The sequence below is a fragment of the Saimiri boliviensis genome, chromosome 8 (genome assembly GCF_048565385.1).
Source record: "Saimiri boliviensis isolate mSaiBol1 chromosome 8, mSaiBol1.pri, whole genome shotgun sequence".
Taxonomy (NCBI): Eukaryota; Metazoa; Chordata; class Mammalia; order Primates; family Cebidae; genus Saimiri; species Saimiri boliviensis.
Genome location: NC_133456.1, coordinates 124,113,703 through 124,131,005, shown reverse-complemented (window position 1 = coordinate 124,131,005; position 17,303 = coordinate 124,113,703). Strand labels below are relative to the sequence as shown.

Sequence of the window (17,303 nt, the reverse complement as noted above, 5' to 3'; positions counted from 1 at the left end):
TAAACTCCTAAGCTGAAGTGATCCTTCTGGCTTGACCTGTCAAAGTTCTGGGATCACAGTTGTGAGCCACCATGCCCAGCCCATCCAAGATATTTTGTCCTCCTAATTATACATACACACACACACACACACACACACACACACACACACACACACCGCCAATAGAAAAGAGTTGGAAATAAAGTTAAGAGAATATCTCAAAAAGGAGAACAAGAAAACAAAGAAATGAAAAATAGGAAAGAAAAGAGAAATGTAGACAAAAAGATACTAAAAGCTGCCTGGAAGAAAAATTCAGATCACGGCCAGGCGCGGTGGCTCACGCCTGTAATCCCAGGCGCGGTGGCTCACGCCTGTAATCCCAGCACTTTGGGAGGCCGAGGCAGGCGGATCACGAGGTCAAGAGATTGAGACCATCCTGCCAACATGGTGAAATCCCATCTCTACTAAATATACAAAAATTAGCTGGGCATGGTGGCACGCTCCTATAGTCCCAGCTACTCAGGAGGCTGAGGCAGGAGAATTGATTGAACCCCAGAGGCAGAGGTTGCAGTGAGCCAAGATCAAACCATTGCACTCCAGGCTGGTAACAGAGCGAGACTCTGTCTCAAAAAAAAAAAAAAGAAAAGAAAAATTCAGATCACATACAAATGATTAGGATGTGGAATCAAACCTAACAAAAGGACCAATACCTTCAAAATATCAAGAGTATCTTTATACTGCTGGTGGCTATTTGGAATGTGTTAAGAGTAAACTGAGAGAAAAAAGTTAGGCAATTTTTAAATCCAGAAAAAAACAAAGTTGCACAAGGTAGGCAATGTAATCATAGTGCACTATATGGCTGGTCTGGGAATAATAGTTACGTAGCATGTAAATGCTGTGTACTAAGTTAGCTATTAATAGTGACAGAAATATATGCTGAGAAGATAAAGAGAAGAAAATGTGTTGATTCAGATGAGGGCTAGTGTAAAGGCACTATAATTTCATTTAATAATAATAATTCATAAATCAAGAAGCAGAATAAAATCATGTTGTTTAGAAACTTGTAGTAGATAAATACTAGAAGAAATTGCTAAGAGATTTAAAGTGGTTGCCCTGGAGAACAGAAATGGATTGAGTGGAGCCAGAACTTCTATTTTTCAGGATTGTAGCGTAGTTTTCACTTTTGAAACTGTGAATGTGTTTCCTTGATAAAAATAGAAAAAATATATAGGTTCTAAAGAATTAAATGAAGCTGGATACAATAGTGTGTGCCTTTAATCCTATCTATTTGGGAGACTGAGACAGGGGGATCCCTTGAGCCCAGGAGTTTGAGACCAGTCTGGGCAACATAAAGAGACCTGGTCTCAAAAAATAAAAAATAAGGCCGGGTGCAGGGGCTCCCAAGAACTTTGGGAGGCTGAGGTGGGTGGATCACCTGAGGTCAAGAGTTTGAGACCAGCCTGACTAACATGGTAAAACCCCGTCTCTACTAAAAACACAAAAATTAGCTAGACATGGTGGCAGGTACCTGCAGTCCCAGCTACTCGCGAGGCTGAGAAAGGAGCATCACTTGAACCCGGGAGGTGGAGGTTGCAGCGAGCTGAGATAGCGCCACTGCAACTCCAGCCTGGTCGACAGAGCAAGACTTTGTCTAAAAAAAAAAAAAAAGATTAAATGCCATGTATGTATCTATGCAACAATCCTGCATGTTCTCCTTCTGCAGCATCTCAGAGCCACTTCCCAAGGAATCGTATGGTACTCATATTCTACAACTAGAAGGAAAATCAGCTATGGAGTGGTTTTCCCTGGATATGTAATGCACAAATTTACTCAAGCTTTTTATAAAGACTGTCTTTATGCTCCAGGTCAGTCATTTCTCCAGTATTGGGATTGACGAGTTCCGTATGTTCACTGCCGGGGAAGCGGCGGGAATTCGCTGAACCGCGTGGGAGAGGCCAGGCTGCGGGGCTGGGACGCAGGGTCCTGGGCGGCTGGAGCGACGGAGGCGCTGCGAGGGGCTGACGGCGCTTCCCCTCTTCACCCTCCTGTTCCACATTTCTTTGCAACTTTACTCATTCCTTAGGGAAAACCTCCTTTTTCTTTCTTATTCCTGTCTCCGCACATCCCATTCTCTCAGGAAAGAGCCACCCTTCATCGAAATCCTACCTTTTTCTGGCAACGTGCTCTAAAAAGGTTGGCCAGGAACGATTTTGTCCCCGAAACAAAAACGAAAGCAACACTTCCTTATAGGAATGTAGTACTTCAAATTTTAATTTTAAAGCCAGTCCAGTGACACAGTGGGAGTGGAAAAGGAAGACCTCTCCGGCTGTGAGCGATTAGCTGCCAACGCCATCGCCCTCGGACCCGCCTCGTGGTTTCTTTAAACGAACGACACGAGGCAGCTAAAGCAAACCCCTGCTCCCACAAAGAAAAGAAAGCGAAGTGCGTCCGCCTCGGCTCTGGGGACTTCGGCAGCCGGAGATGCGGGGGGGAGCGGCCGCACGGCGTCCCCGCGCACTTCTCCGAGAGGGGCAGTGCCACCAAATTTGAATCTGCGACCCCGGGCCGGGAGTGGAGGCGGCGCCGGCGGCGCGGCCGCAGCGGCCGGGTGCGGACGCGGGCAGCGATTGGCTGCCGGGCCGCCCGGCCCGTCGCGCCTGCGCAGTCCTCCTCCCGCGCCGCCCAGTCGCCCGTCTGCGGCCTCTGGAGTGATCCGGCAGCCGCCGGCCAGCGGACCGCAGAGCGCGCAGCCGGGTGCGCCTGGCCCGTTCTCTGCGAGGAGGAAGGAGTGGGCCGCTCTCCCGGCCCCCAGAACCTCCGCAGCCCCCGCAGCCCGTCCGGGCCGGCGAAGGGGACGCTGAAGAGCCGCGACGCTCTCCCGGTGCCGCCGCCGCCTTGGCTGCCATGATGGATCGGAAGTGAGCCTCAGGGCGACGGCTGCCGGCGCCGGCGCTTCGAGTCCCGGCTCCCCGGCCGCCTCCGCCCGGGGAAGCGCAGCGCGGAGCGGCTGACTGCTGCCCCTCACTGCCCTTGCGACTCCGAGGCCCTCAGCCCCGGCGCGCTCCCTCCGAGACTGAGCGGCGAGGAGCGGCTCCCGGCCGCCGGCCCCGGCTGCGAGAAAGATGGCGGACCCGGCCGAGTGCAACATCAAAGTGATGTGTCGCTTCAGACCTCTCAACGAGTCTGAGGTGAACCGCGGCGACAAGTACGTCGCCAAGTTTCAGGGAGAAGACACGGTCGTGATCGCGGTGAGTGACCCTCTCCGCCACCCTTCTTCCCGCCTCTTCGGCCCGGGCGGCGCGCGGAGTTCAGGGAAGTGGCCGGGTGCAGAATTGAAAGGGAGCGGCGCTGTCCCCAGCCCTTTCGGCGGGGTTGGCCGGTGGAGATAACCCGGGGGAGGGAGGCTGCGCGGCGCCGCGGGCGTTCCTGGATCGCCCCCTCCCCAGTCTTGGGCGCCGGGAGACGGAAGGCGCCCAGCTTCAGCCCGGGACACTCCCCCACCTGGGGCAATGGAGGAACGTCCGGGGAGCAAGTCCGCGTAGCCGTGTGTGCAGTGGCGGATGCTGTCGGTGTTTTGGGCTGACCCTAAATTTACCATTCAAAAAATATGTGATGCTAATACAACGTGGAGCTGGGGCATTGAGCTCTGAGACAAGCGGTGGTATACTTTAGTACAGGTACTCGGTTTTATGGAAACACATAACCAGTACTTGAACCGTATCGTTTCCCCCTGGGAGAAGGAAAAAGCACCAAACAGCTACAAATATTATCTACACCTGAGACGTTCACCACCTTTTGAGTGATGAATGACTTTTCGTGTTAATTATGAATGGCGAATCGAGGATTGTAGAAAGAAATAGTTGAGTTTTTTTTTTTTTTTTTAAATCAGAATGATCAATTTTGTTCAATCTAACAGACCTAGCCGACTTTGGTTGTGTCAAATAAGTGCTCCGAAAGACAAATCCCACTCTTGCTGGGTTTTGTGGGATAGCAGCCTGGGAGAAAGTATTAACTTTTTGTTTTTATATCAGACAGAAAGCAATATAAAAAGCTGTTTAAAAAAAAAAAGTGTTAGATTCATACATCTGCAATTAAGGTCTATTTTGAAGAAAATTGATCTTTAATAATCCCAAGAATAGTGAGAGACTGTTTTTTTGTAATGTAAAACATAATTAGAGTTGAGTGACCGTTGTCAGTGAGACCAGAATGTGAGGATTTTTTGAGGTCTGATCTCTGGCATTGAAAGGTCTGGCATTGAAAATAGCACTGATCTCTGGCATTGAAAATAACACTCCGAGTTGAAGGAGATTAAAAATTAATTGTATGGCATACAAAACAGTGAACTGTGACTAAATTATGTTGATCTTTGTTGGTATTGCTATGTAGTAGAAATTTCTACATTGTTATGGTATGAAATTTTAATGTTAAGTTTTCCTCTAATGTCTTTTTTTTTTTTTTTTTTTTTTTTTTTTGAGACGGAGTTTTGCTCTTGTTGCCCAAGCTGGAGTGCAATGGCACGATCTCGGTTCACTGCAACCTCTGTCTCCTGGGTTCAAGCGATTCTCCTGCCTCAAGCCTCCTGAGTAGCTGGGGTTACAGGCCTGCGCCACCACGCCCTGCTAATTTTTTTTGTATTTTTAGTAGAAACGAGGTTCATCATGTTAGCCAGGCTGGTCTCGAACTCCTGACCTCAGGTGACCTGCCCGACTTGGCCTCCCAAAGTGCTGGGATTACAGGCATGAACCACTGCGCCTACCGCGCCCGGCATAATGCCATTCTGTAATACTGTGTTTGGGCTATTTAATTTGGAAGTAGGGCAGAGGTCACAGGAGATGGGACAAGGATGATTGAAAGCATTGACATTGAAGACAGACTGAAGTTCTTTAGGGTTTCCATGTGAAAGTTTCTCCAAAGTTCAGCTCCAAAAAATGAATGTCTCAGCTCCTTGGTAGGCCTTTGGCAAACAAGTCATTAGGCCACTAACAACTGCCAACTATTACTGTGTAAAGACTGTCAAGCCGGTTCTTTGTTAACAAGTCCACAAGAAAAACTCTTGTGTAAATGACATCATAGCCCAGCAGAGGAGGAGAAGTTAAGTGCAGTAATCTTTTTCCTTTTGGATGGTATATTTTACATGTAGTCAGGAGGCTTGCAAGAATTATCAAACTTGAGGCTACTAGTTGCTTAAGAGTTTGTGTGATTTATAGTACTCAGCTTCAGCAATGGTTGGCACATCAAAGCTAGTTTGTCTTTTACACTTGTCTTAATGTCTTATTTCTTCAGATTTTGTGTTTACACAAATCTGTAATTATCACTATGATTCTTTTTGTTGGAATGCTAAAATTTAGGATTCATAAAATATATTAAGATTAGAATGTAACCTTTGATGAGGCCCAAATATGACATAAACTATGAAGAAAAAGCTAACAGAAAATGAGTAAAGGAAACATACATTTATTCTAGGTTTCCATTTGGAAAAAGTTGCTTTTAAGTTCTGTTTCAAAACTTCAGCACTCTATATATGATAATATTAGGAATAATGGATAGTATGTTGGTTTGTGAATCAGTAATGAACAGCTAACCTTTAGATAAATTGATAAGCATGTTAGTTGTTTTTTGTTTGTTTGTTTTGTTTTTTTCTTTTCAGACTCAGTTTTGCTCTTGTTGCCCAGGCTGTAGTTCAGCGGTGGGATCTTGGCTCACTGCAGCCTCTGCCTCCCAGGTTCAGGTGATTCTCCTGCTGCAGCCTCCCTAGTAGCTGGGATTACAGGCATGCCCCACCACGCCCAGCTAATTTTTGTATTTTTAGTAGAGATGAGGTTTCACCGTGTTGGCCAGGGTAGTCTCAAACTACTGACCTCAGGTGACCCATCTGCCTTGACCTCCCAATGTGCTGGGATTATAAGCTTGAGCCACAGTGCCTGGTCCCTGGTTTTTTTATTTTGTTCTGTTTTTTTTGTTTTTAAATGTAAGCAAAAATTCGTTACAACTGAATGACAGCCTTAAAAAATGAAAGGCAAGATGTTTGGTTCATTGTTTTCAGGAACTAGTTTCGTGAACATAGTAACAACATAAATTACTCTGAGGTCTCATTTTTTGTTCAGTTTTTAAAATGAATTGTTTCATTTTGTGAAAGGTATAAGAACAGCCAGAAGGAGCAGAATTAGAAAATCTCTGGGTAAAATCTCGGTTTGTGTTTTTCATTTTACTAGTTCCTAATCCCGATTGTTAATGAACAGACTGGGAGAGAATTGCTGCAATGCAGCATTTAAAACTAAATTTTTAAAAACATGATTTAAGAACATTTAGTACACAGTCTTCAATTTAGATTTTTAGTTTATGATGTTAGAAGCATAATGATGTTAGAAGCATTATCAGTGCTCATAGAGAAAGTAATTTTTAAGGATTCTGATTTTCTTCAAACTTCAGTTTTTAATACTTTGTCCAAACTGTTTTCCTGCTACTCATGTAATCAGTGATAACACCATGGCAGGCAAATCTTTTAATTTCATGGTGTTTCTCTGTATGTTGTGCAACCCTTAATACAGAATTCATTTTTATTTAAGTGCTTGGTGAAGTGCTATAAAAAGTGAATGAAATGAATTATGAAAGTCTTTATGTGATACAAATATAAGCTATTTGCTTTAAATTAGAGAACTTGTTACCCACAAAACAGAACAAGGGAAACAGTTTATGCCTTTGAAATGAGCTTGCTGAACACACCAGAAAAAAATCAACAGAAAAAATTAGGAGCTTGCTGAAAATGCCAGGAAAATCAATAAAAAATTAACATCTATTTGCGAATCATGAAAGTAGAACATGATTATTTGCATCCTTAAGTATCTTTATAAATCATTATTCCTTATATGGTATACTGTAAAAGGCCTTGAGAACCAGAAACAAGCTGTGGTAGTTCATAGAAATTAGAAGAGAATAAAACTAATTAGATAATCTTGCCCAGTTACTTGCCTAAAGCAAAAGAAGATTCTCTTTTCAAGTGAGTAATTTGGTGTTTGAACCTTCTTGATTACCTTAAGAGGGAAAAATTGAAAGAAAAGAGGGAACCATCATCACATACCTTTACAGTTGTGGGATGTTAGCCCACAATAGTTTCTAACTAAGGAAAATCTAATATAATACACTCCCAAGTGATCTGAAATGATCGGCTGTTCAGAATTCCAGAGAAACACAAATCCCTGCCAGAACGGTGTCCTTCATAACCAAATTTGGTGTTCAGCCTGGTCAGTGCAGGCTCAGACAGGAATCACTTCCCTTAAGAAACCTAAGGTATGATTGCAGTTCACATCAACTTATGCCTTTTTTATTTGTCCCTTTAAAGTGTCAGTCAGATCCTTGTGACTTGGAGTTATTAGTAAAATTGAAATCTGAAACTTTGAGGATCTTTGAAGATACATGGGATTAAAAGCTGCATAATATACATTTCGAGGCTAAGAACCAGGTTTGAAAAGTACAGATGTCCAGATGAGTTTATCTTTGTTTGTTTAATTTATTTGAAAGATAGAGATACGCCTTAATTATAGACTATTAGAAATAATTTTTTTTTTTTTTTTTTTTTTGAGACAGAGTTTCACTCTTGTTACCCAGGCTGGAGTGCAATGGCGCGATCTTGGCTCACCACAACCTCTGCCTCCTGGGTTCAGGCAATTCTCCTGCCTCAGCCTCCTGAGTAGCTGGGATTACAGGCACACGCCACAATGCCCAGCTAATTTTTTGTATTTTTAGTAGAGACGGGGTTTCACCATGTTGACCAGGATGGTCTCGATCTCTTGACCTCGTGATCCACCCGCCTCGGCCTCCCAAAGTGCTGGGATTACAGGCGTGAGCCATCGCACCCAGCCTAGAAGTAATTTTTATGTTTCACAGTCTTGATTTTCATTCCAGGAAGCCATAGTTATAGTTATTTATGGCTAGATCTTTAATTAAAACATTTGCCTTACTTAGTATTATAAAATCAAATTTCGTTTTGCAATCAAGATAAGACTATTTTGTCAACTTAATGCTGAACATTTGAGTTAATTTTTAACAATGATAACTTTTAGAAAGATAATCACTCAGTCTCAATTATTTTTATGTTTGTATGTTACCTTTTAATAGTTGCCATTTATTTTAGTAAGGTTGTAGAGGGAGTTTGTATATTTGATTTGAATTGATACTAGATTAAGCAGCTTCATAAAGTACTTTTGATGCTAGCTTGACTATTAAAGGTGTTTACTGTTACGAAACTGTTTACATTATTTCTGGCATATTTCTTGGTAAATGGTTTAGGAGCACTATTTTCTGTTGATGCAAAAATTGAGGCCAGGCATGGTGGCTCAGGCCTGTAATCTCAGCACTTTGGGAGGCTGAGACAGGTGGATCACTTGAGGTCAGGAGTTTGAGACCACACTGGCCAACATGGTGATACCCTGTCTCTACTAAAAATACAGAAATTAGCCAGGCGTGGTGGCGTGTGCCTGTGGTCCCAGCTACTCAGGAGACTGAGGCAGGAGAATCGCTTGAACCAAGGAAGCAGAGGTTGCAGTTAGCTGAGATTGCACCACTGCTCTCCAGCCTGGGTGACAGAGCGAGACTGTACATACACACACACACACACACACACACACACACACACACACACTGAGAAAGAGAGGATTTAAAGCTCAGTAGTTCTAAAATTGTGTTACTCATCTACAATATCTGATATCTTTATAGTCACTAAATTAATATCTGCTGGATAAATGAGGAGGGAAAATTACTTTCTTTTTGCATAGAGGAACTATTTGTATGGTTCATTTCTGGTTAGTGATTGTTATTTTGATTGTACTTAACATTTGTTTTCAGAATTGTTCACCATAAATATATCTTGTGTCAGCAGTAAAATAAGAGATTTCTTTTAGCCACACCTGTAGAATTGAATGTTACTGTTTCAGTAGCATCTGAGAAAAGGATACATTCACGTATGTCATAACTAAAGAATAATCAGACATTGATGCCTATTTTAAATCGATGCCAGAGTGAGGTCATCTTATTATAACTGTCAGTAATCCTTTCAGCTTTAGAGGGAAAACCAACAGCTAATAGTGGCTTAAATAAATAAGAGGTTATTTTTCTCACATAAAAAGCCTGGAGAATAGGCCCTTACTTTAAGGTTCCTCACTCTTGTTATACTTTTTCATCCTTAGCTGTTGCTTTTCATCATCCTATTTGTTGTATTTGCAAGATGGATGCTGCAGCTCCAGGCATTCATTCCAGGAAGAAGAAGAAAGGGCAGTTTCAGCTGAGATAGTCCTTTTTATCAGGATGACAATACCCTTCTCAGAGACCTCCTAGCAGACTATTTTATAATGTTAAGGGCTTTTTCTGGGGTCATAATTGTTTTGTATTTTAGGACCCAGCTTCCTTCCTTTCTTTAGAAGAAACTAGAGAGCAGGCAGATACTTGCAAATACCTAGAACCCCTTGCCTCTTATTTTCGGATCCCCACTCTTTCTCCTAGATTATTAAATTGTTCCTGCAAGCATTTAAACTTGCTAATCTTTTTTAAAAAAATATTCTTTCTTACACAGCTAGATTTTCTGCTCCACTTCATTATCTCCTGTTCTTTTTCAAACCATTCCATTCTGATCTTTGTCATTGAGTACTCTTTAGTTTTGTCTTGACCTCACAGCTATGTTTTACATAGTCACTTCCTCCTCGAAAATTATTTTTTTGACTTGCATGGACACCGATTTTTTTCATTCAATACCACTGACTCCTTCTTAGACTATATTAATGGTTTTCCAAGAGTGGTCCATGGAGTTCCCAATATTATTTCTGGCGTCCAGAAGGTCAAAGCTGTTTCCAGAATAAGGTGTCTTTTTAACCGTTTTGGTATTTGCATTTGATCCTTGCTCCTTGTACTTCAACTTAACAACTTCCATTGGTTTCTGGATGTTACGCTATCCTTTCTGCCTTAGGATCTTTAAGCATCCTCCCAATGCCTAGACTACTTTCCTACATGTTTTTTTTTTTTTTTTTTTTTTGAGATGGAGTTTCACTCTTGTTACCCAGGCTGGAGTGCAATGGTGCGATCTCGGCTCACCGCAACCTCCGCCTCCTGGGCTCAGGCAATTCTCCTGCCTCAGCCTCCTGAGTAGCTGGGATTACAGGCACACGCCACCATGCCCAGCTAATTTTTGTATTTTTAGTAGAGACAGGGTTTCACCATGTTGACCAGGATGGTCTCGATCTCTTGACCTTTTGATCCACCCGCCTCGGCCTCCCAAAGTGCTGGGATTACAGGCTTGAGCCACTGCGCCCAGCCAACATGAGATTTTTTTCACCCTTCATGACTAATGCTGAAGAAAGTGATGATGAGTTAGTTGCTGCTTATTCTTCAGTTCTTAAATATTCTTTAGGGTGTTTCCCTGATACTCTGCTTTCCCATAGACTTAGCTTCTCCTCTTATATGCTCTCATTGCACTTTCATGGCACTCAATTGCATGAGTCAGAATTCTGGTCACTTAATTGTTTAATGTCTACCCCACTGTTACTTATGTTCCATTAAGGCAGAGAAGGAATTTGTCTAGGTTATCATTCTAGCATGCCTACCTCACATTTCATTAAGTATGTGTTAAATGAAAGAGTGGTTGAAAAGCTGTTGCAGGATATATACGGTGGTTCACAGCTACAATCTTAGCACTTTGGGAGACTGAGGCAGGAGGATCTCTTGAGCCTAGGAGTTCAAGACCAGCCTGGGCAACATAGCATGGTGGCACATGCCTCTAGTCCCAGCTGCTCAGGAGGCTAAGGAGGGTTTCAGCCTAGGGGGTTGAGGCTGTAGTAAGCAGTGATTGTTGCCACTGCACTCCAGCCCGAGTGACAGAATGGACCCAGTCTCAAAAGTAAATAAATAGATATTTAAAAAAATAAAAATCACTCAGCAATATTTGACTGGCTGCCATAGTAGTGCTAATTATAATTATTGGTAATTATAATTGTAACTACTAGGCTCTGGGAATATAGAAAAGACTAAAGACCATTCTTGTTTTTCTGGAATTTATTCTAATGGGTTTACACATGGTGATCCCTGAGATCAATTCAAAAATTATGCATACTAGGTGTACTATTTTGAAGAGTAAATATATTATGTGATGGCATCTGTAAAGAAACTTAGAAGTATTCATTTACCTTTAATTTCTATAGTTGAAATATTTTTTTGTTTTTCAGTCCAAGCCTTATGCATTTGATCGGGTGTTCCAGTCAAGCACATCTCAAGAGCAAGTGTATAATGACTGTGCAAAGAAGATTGTTAAAGGTAAATGTACCTAACCTGCTGAGTTTTCTCAGCAGTAACTAAAGTTTTGTTTGTGATCTTTTCTATTTACTCAACTTTCTCTTTTTCATTTTAATGCCCCTTCTAAGTTGGTTGCAGAAAAAAACTTGTTTAATAAAAAGATCAAATACAATTAATAAACATTCTGCTGCTCAAATTCCATGATCTAATTACATACGGTACCTAATTAAGGGTATTATGAAAACTATGTTACACACTTATTCATAAGAGATGCATTTCTTTTTTTTTTTTTTTTTTTTTTTTTTTTTTTTTTTTTTTTTTTTTTGAGACGAATCTCCCTTTGTCACCCAGGCTGGTGCAGTGATCTTGGCTCATTGCAACCTCCGCCACCTGGGTTCAAGCAATTCTTCTACCTCAGCTTCCTGAGTAGCTGGGGTTACAGGTGCCTGCCACCATGCCTGGGTAATTTTTTTTTTTTTTTTTTTTGAGACAGAGTCTTGCTCTGTCGCCAGGTGCCAGACTGGAGTGCAGTGGCACAATCTGGGCTCATTGCAACCTCCACCTCTTGGGTTTAAGCAGTTCTCCTGCCTCAGCCTCCAGGATATCTGGGACTACAGGCTTGCACCACCACGCCCAGCTAATTTTTGTATTTTTAGTAGGGACGGATTTTCACCATGTTGGCCAAGGATGGTCTCAATCTCTTGACCTTGTGATTCACCTGCATTGGCCTCCCAAAGTGCTTTGATTACAGGCGTGAGCCACCGCGCCTGGCTTAATTTTTGTATTTTCAGTAGAGACAGGGTTTCACCATCTCGGCCAGGCTGGCCTTATAGTCCTGACCTCATGATCCACCCGCCTCAGCCTCCCAAAGTGCTGGGATTACAGGCGTGAGCCACCACATCTGGCCACTGAGAGATGCATTTCTATGAGATATTCCCAGGAGTTTCCAGGGTGGCAGTTCTAGAAAAAGAGCAGCATGAGAATGAAAACAAAATGGCAAGACACATTTCTAAAAGGTAGTAGAAAATGGCAGTCTGTCTGTCTTCCATTCCATTGTTTTTCCTTTCCCAAAGATTTTTCTTGTAGTCAGTGAGAATTCCTTGAGGAATTTAACAAGGGTTGCCAAGGGTGAGAAAAGTATGTGCATTCCAGATAATAATGTAACTTATACTAGAATATTTATCATTTTATATTTTCTAAAACCATTGAATTTTAAAGCTGAGAGAATGCTCATTGTTTATCTGGAGTTACTTCCAGTTACTATAGAAATCCATTTAATCAAAGGAATGGTGATATGATTTATTTCATTTTTTTGACAGCTGTAGTTGTTAAAAAGTGCTTCTTAGATTGAGGCAAAAATCTGTGTTGTGGGATTCACCACATTAGAGGAGTTGAGATTCAGTATAAAACTAGACAGATTAGGATAGCATAGGAGCACAGACAATTTGTCCTAGTAACAGGAGATAAAAGTGGAGTTATAGAAGATTTGTAGATATGAGAGAGGGAAAGTGTGGATGTACTCATTATGTCAATTCCATATTGTATGAAACAGGAAGCAAAGTCATCATGAAGGTGAGGAACGGGGAAGAGGTTCTAGGAAAAGACATGAAATGAATGGATTCAGGAAGTGTGAGAGTATTGCCAGGCAGTATTAAGGGCACACTCGAGGTTAGCTGCTGAGAGAGTTGAATTTGCCCATTTGGAGTTTTGCCAGGTGAGTAAGAAAGAGGGAAGAGGAACAAAAGAGAATTGAGGATATAGTCAAAAGAGTGATTGATTATAATGGTGGACCATGGGATCTAAGGTGTGTAAGTTACAGAAAGAAGGATATGAGGGAAGCTGAAGGGCAGTGAAAGCTTTAAAAGCTTTAAAGGTGGTAAAATTAGTGGGTTGTAGATCTCAGTGGGGTTAAAGGTTTTTTGGAATCAGGGTACTGGATGGAGTAATAGAAGGTGAATACAGATAGTCCCTGACTTAGAACAACTTAAAATTTTTCAACTTTACGATGGTGCAAAAGCAGTATACATTCAGTAGAAACAATATTTCTAGTACCTGTGCAACCGTTCTGTTTTACACTTTCAGTATAGTATTCAGTAAATTCTGTTAACTATTTAACACTTAACTATAAAATAGGCTTAGTGTTAGATGGTTTTGCCAAACTGTAGGTCAACATATGTGTTCTCAGCACATTTAAAATAGGCTAGGCTAAGCCGAGACACCATGACTTAGATGGTAAGTTACATGTATTTGATGCATTTTCAGCTTAGGGTATTTTCAACTTACAGTACATTTATCAGGAAGTAGTCCCATCATTAGTTGAGTAGTATCTGTACTTAAAATTGAGATTATGGAAGCAACGCAGTTAGTAATGAAAAAGTGAAGATGTTGTCATGGAGTTGGCTTCTGAAGTAGTAAAGAAAGGATAAGGCTAGACATGTGGATCACACCTGTAATTCCAGCACTTTGGGTAGCTGAGGTGGGAGGATTGCTTGAGGCCAGGAGTTTGAAACCAGCCTAGGCAACAGCGAGACCCCATCTCTATTCTTAAAATAAAAATGAAGAAAGGGTAAGATTGCAGAAAATTTGGTCAAGGAGCTGAGAGGCCAGGGTATTTTAGTGGGATTGTCTGCTGTGGACTTTGAAACCACCAAGTATTACAACAGTAAGGGTATTGGTGAGAGAGAGCGAACTGGGTACTGAACTCTTCATAAAATGAAGGGGAATTAATACGTGTAATTCTGTAAATGACTGCAACAAAGAGGAACAGGCAGTGCCATCATGTTGTAAGCATCACATGGTTTTCCAGAGGGATCTGTCATAAAACAATTTTTTTTTTACATTCTTTGATTGAGACATCTGTCTCATCAGTACAGTTTAATATTACATTAGCTTTTTAACTAACAGAAAGTTGCTGATTGATGAAGTTATGGGCAATTTGAATGTACTGGTCTTTTTTGTATCTGTTGCCACCAGCGTTAAACCCTATTCCATACTTGGACTTTGGAGGGCAAACCTTTAAAGTACAGATTCCATTTTGTTCGTTTTAGCTCTTAATCATGTTTTGAGTTTTATTTATTTATTTTTTTAGTTCATGTCTTTTATTAGCTCATACAGTTACTTGTCTTCTGGTTTGTTGAAGCAGTCAGACACCATTTGCCACAATAATGTCTGTCAAAGTGGCTTGCCATAAATACTCCAGCACCGCAGTTATCAGAAGGGCACTCTCGATGAAGGTGACTAATTTTGCCATTCTCACCCACCTTACAATATGTCAGGACAGCTAGCTTAACCTTCTTTCTCTTGTGTTTATTCTTTGGGAGTGGTGTAAGACTTCTTCCTTTTCTTAGCACCACTGTGAAGTCTCAACACAAGATGAAGAGTAGACTCCTTTTGAATGTTATAGTCAGACAAAGTACAACAATCTTCCAGTTGCTTGCCAGCAAAGATCAGTCTTTGCTGATCAGGAGGAATTCCTTCTTTATCCTGGATCTTGGCCTTTACATTTTCTGTCATATCTGAGAGTTCATCCTCGAGGGTGATAGTCTTCCCCATAAGGGTTTTCATGAAAATCTGCATTTTGGTGGTGGCTCCACTGCAGATGGCGGATTGAAAAGCTGAGTTTTATTTTTGTAATTATCTCACTGGGGATCTAGTAAGTTGGTTGTTAGCATATTTAATAAGTCTATTAAAGTGTCAAAGACATTGAAGTTTGAAAAATATGATTTGAAATCATTTATAAAATGCTTAGTGGGCCATGGTCCCTAGCTTAATCTTCTAAAATGAATAAGATTGTTGGCAGTTATTTAAATCACATTGTTGGGGTATTCAACCGACTTCAGACCCTCTTACCTATACAGTTGGCTAGTCCTTAGTTTGCCAACATACTCACAAGAAAATGATGAACAACTTGAATCCTTCTATCAAGCAATGGTGCATGACTCTAGTATTTGCCCAGAGTACCAGTTGAATAACCGTTTCTAAAAAGGAAATGAGGTTAGTTTAACCATAATCTTTCCTTAATGAAATTTTGGTATACTTATTTCCATAATCTATCATTTTTCACATTTTGAAATTGTTTATAACATTTGTATCTTCTGTTATCTTTGTTTTCTTTGGCTTTTAAAACTAACCTACAGTAGCTATGAGATTTTTATCCCTGGAATGTAATCCTCCTTAGTAACTAGAAACTTGGGTTCATGTGAAGCCATTCTTTTGGTGTCATCCTATCCACATCAGCCTTAAAATCTCTCTCAAGAATGTTTATTCTGTTCTGTTTTGAGGATCATATTTGTGGAAGGTGGTAATAAATAGAAGTACCTCTGTTTTAATGTCATCATTTAATATTTTATGATCTTTCCTAAGAAGTGCAGGTTCATTCATTCATTATTCTTTTTCTGAATATGACTTTAAAAGTTATTTTTAGGGCCTTAGTTTTTATTTTGTTTAGGTTTTCTAAGAGTTACTTATTTTGGACTTTTACCTTATTCATGCTGTTCTAGTGAGTTCTCTGTCTTGTACATCCTTAGTTACATAGTCTCTTAATAATAGACTCATACTCAGAGTTTTTTGAAATCTGTTGTCCTTTAAGTAGTATCTAACCTAAAAGAAAAAAAAAGATGAAGTCTATTGTCCTGACGTCTAGGGTACATGCATCTATTACTTTTGTTCTGTTTTATTACTATTTACAGTAATAGTTATAATAGTATTACTTATTATTTACAGTAAGATGAAATCGTTTGCTTCCTGAAATTTCTTTTCTGAAAATTTTAGTCCTTCCTTCATCCTGTTTTACTGTTTGGAACTGCATTCAGGATAATAGTTCCCTTCTTCATAATATGGTAAGAGTATAATCTTTGGAATCGGACAGACTTCGATTGAATTCCAGGCTTTGCCACTTTCTTGCTTTGTGATTTTTGGCAAGTTACTTAACCTTTCCAGGTCTCCATTTCTTCTGCAAAATAGGAACTAGAAGTTACACACACAACAGGTATCAGCTGCCAGTTGTGTCCTCTGTCTTCTTAGAGGAAATTATTAATTCAATCAGTCATGGTTGTACTTGGGATAAACTCATAGTCTCAGCTATTTTACTGTGCAAAATTAGACTTCCAGCAAGTGTTAGAATACAAGGTTTCTATCATTATCTCTTTGTTTTTCTATGCCACCTTTGTACTTTTTCTCAGTATCACGTGGCCATGACTTTTTCCTTTTATCTTCACCCAAGTGAAGATACCATTTTGGGTGAGACTGTATGTAGTAGCCAGTGGGACTTGTCCTGGACAAGAATATAAATGTGATAGTTACCAATAAATACATATATTTAAGGAGAAAGATGGTGTGGGGTAGGTAGTGGGTGCCTAGGGAGGTATGAGAACAGGAAACCAATTAAATACATAGTAGGTTGTATTTGGGACAGTCATTGGTAAACAGATTGAATGGTTAGAAATTGTTTGTAGGCAGAGATCAGCAGAGTGATGGGCCAGCTGGGATTTCTTTTGCGATAGGATTTGATGAGCAAGTTGCCAGTAATGACCTGAAAGCAGATAGTACTCTGGGTCCCTGACAAGTTCATTGAGGTTGCATTGGCTCATAATTGTCTGGACAAGTTTATAATTTGATTATGTGTAGGCCATTTCCCTATTTGCAGATTTCTTAGATACAATTGTTTCTTTCGAGTAAGGTTTATCCACTTGTATTCTGTTTAATTCTGAATCTGAGTGATTTGTTTCTCCTGTGTTAAGTAGGTATTTATTCAGTGCCCACTATATGATAAGCATCTTATCAGGTCTTTGTAGATTTCCTATTTTTTCCACCATGGCTTCCTGACCTGAAGTCCCTGCCACTGTATTCACCTTTGGTTTTTCCAGATGTAGCCTGCCTTGGGTTTATTTTGGTTCCTCTGCTCCTTGAACATATAGTACGGTGGTTAAGGGCAGGTCTCTGGAGCCAAAACTATTTGCATTTGCATCTCAGCTTCATCTTACTAGCTGTGGAGATACAGGAAAGTTATTTAACCTCTCTGCGTTTCGGTTTTCTCATCTATAAAATGGGAC

The 17,303-nt window shown here is 40.8% G+C and overlaps 2 protein-coding genes and 1 pseudogene across 5 annotated transcripts in view; 1 reads left to right on the top strand and 2 right to left on the bottom strand.

Moving 5' to 3' along the window:
• Nucleotides 1-2,568, bottom strand: part of LOC120367569 (patched domain-containing protein 3-like) — a 31,925-nt gene extending 29,357 nt beyond the window's left edge. For 2 of the 3 annotated variants that reach the window (XM_074405249.1, XM_039478635.2), the window contains exons 1-2: nt 2,146-2,568; nt 1,508-1,630 (exon numbers count right to left, since the gene is read on the bottom strand). The gene's annotated coding sequence lies outside the window, so the exon portion shown is untranslated. The remainder of the gene's footprint in view (nt 1-1,507; nt 1,631-2,145) is intronic. The other variant, XM_074405251.1, reaches the window with a different exon arrangement.
• A 90-nt stretch (nt 2,569-2,658) lies between these two features.
• KIF5B (kinesin family member 5B) overlaps nt 2,659-17,303 on the top strand; it is a 47,883-nt gene continuing 33,238 nt past the window's right edge. For both annotated transcript variants that reach the window (XM_003938378.4, XM_010349053.3), the window contains exons 1-2: nt 2,659-3,227; nt 11,187-11,274. In XM_003938378.4, coding sequence (XP_003938427.3) covers nt 3,102-3,227; nt 11,187-11,274 — 214 coding nt within the window. In that variant the 5' untranslated portion in view covers nt 2,659-3,101. The remainder of the gene's footprint in view (nt 3,228-11,186; nt 11,275-17,303) is intronic.
• On the bottom strand, nt 14,229-14,955 carry LOC120367574 (ubiquitin-ribosomal protein eS31 fusion protein-like; annotated as a pseudogene).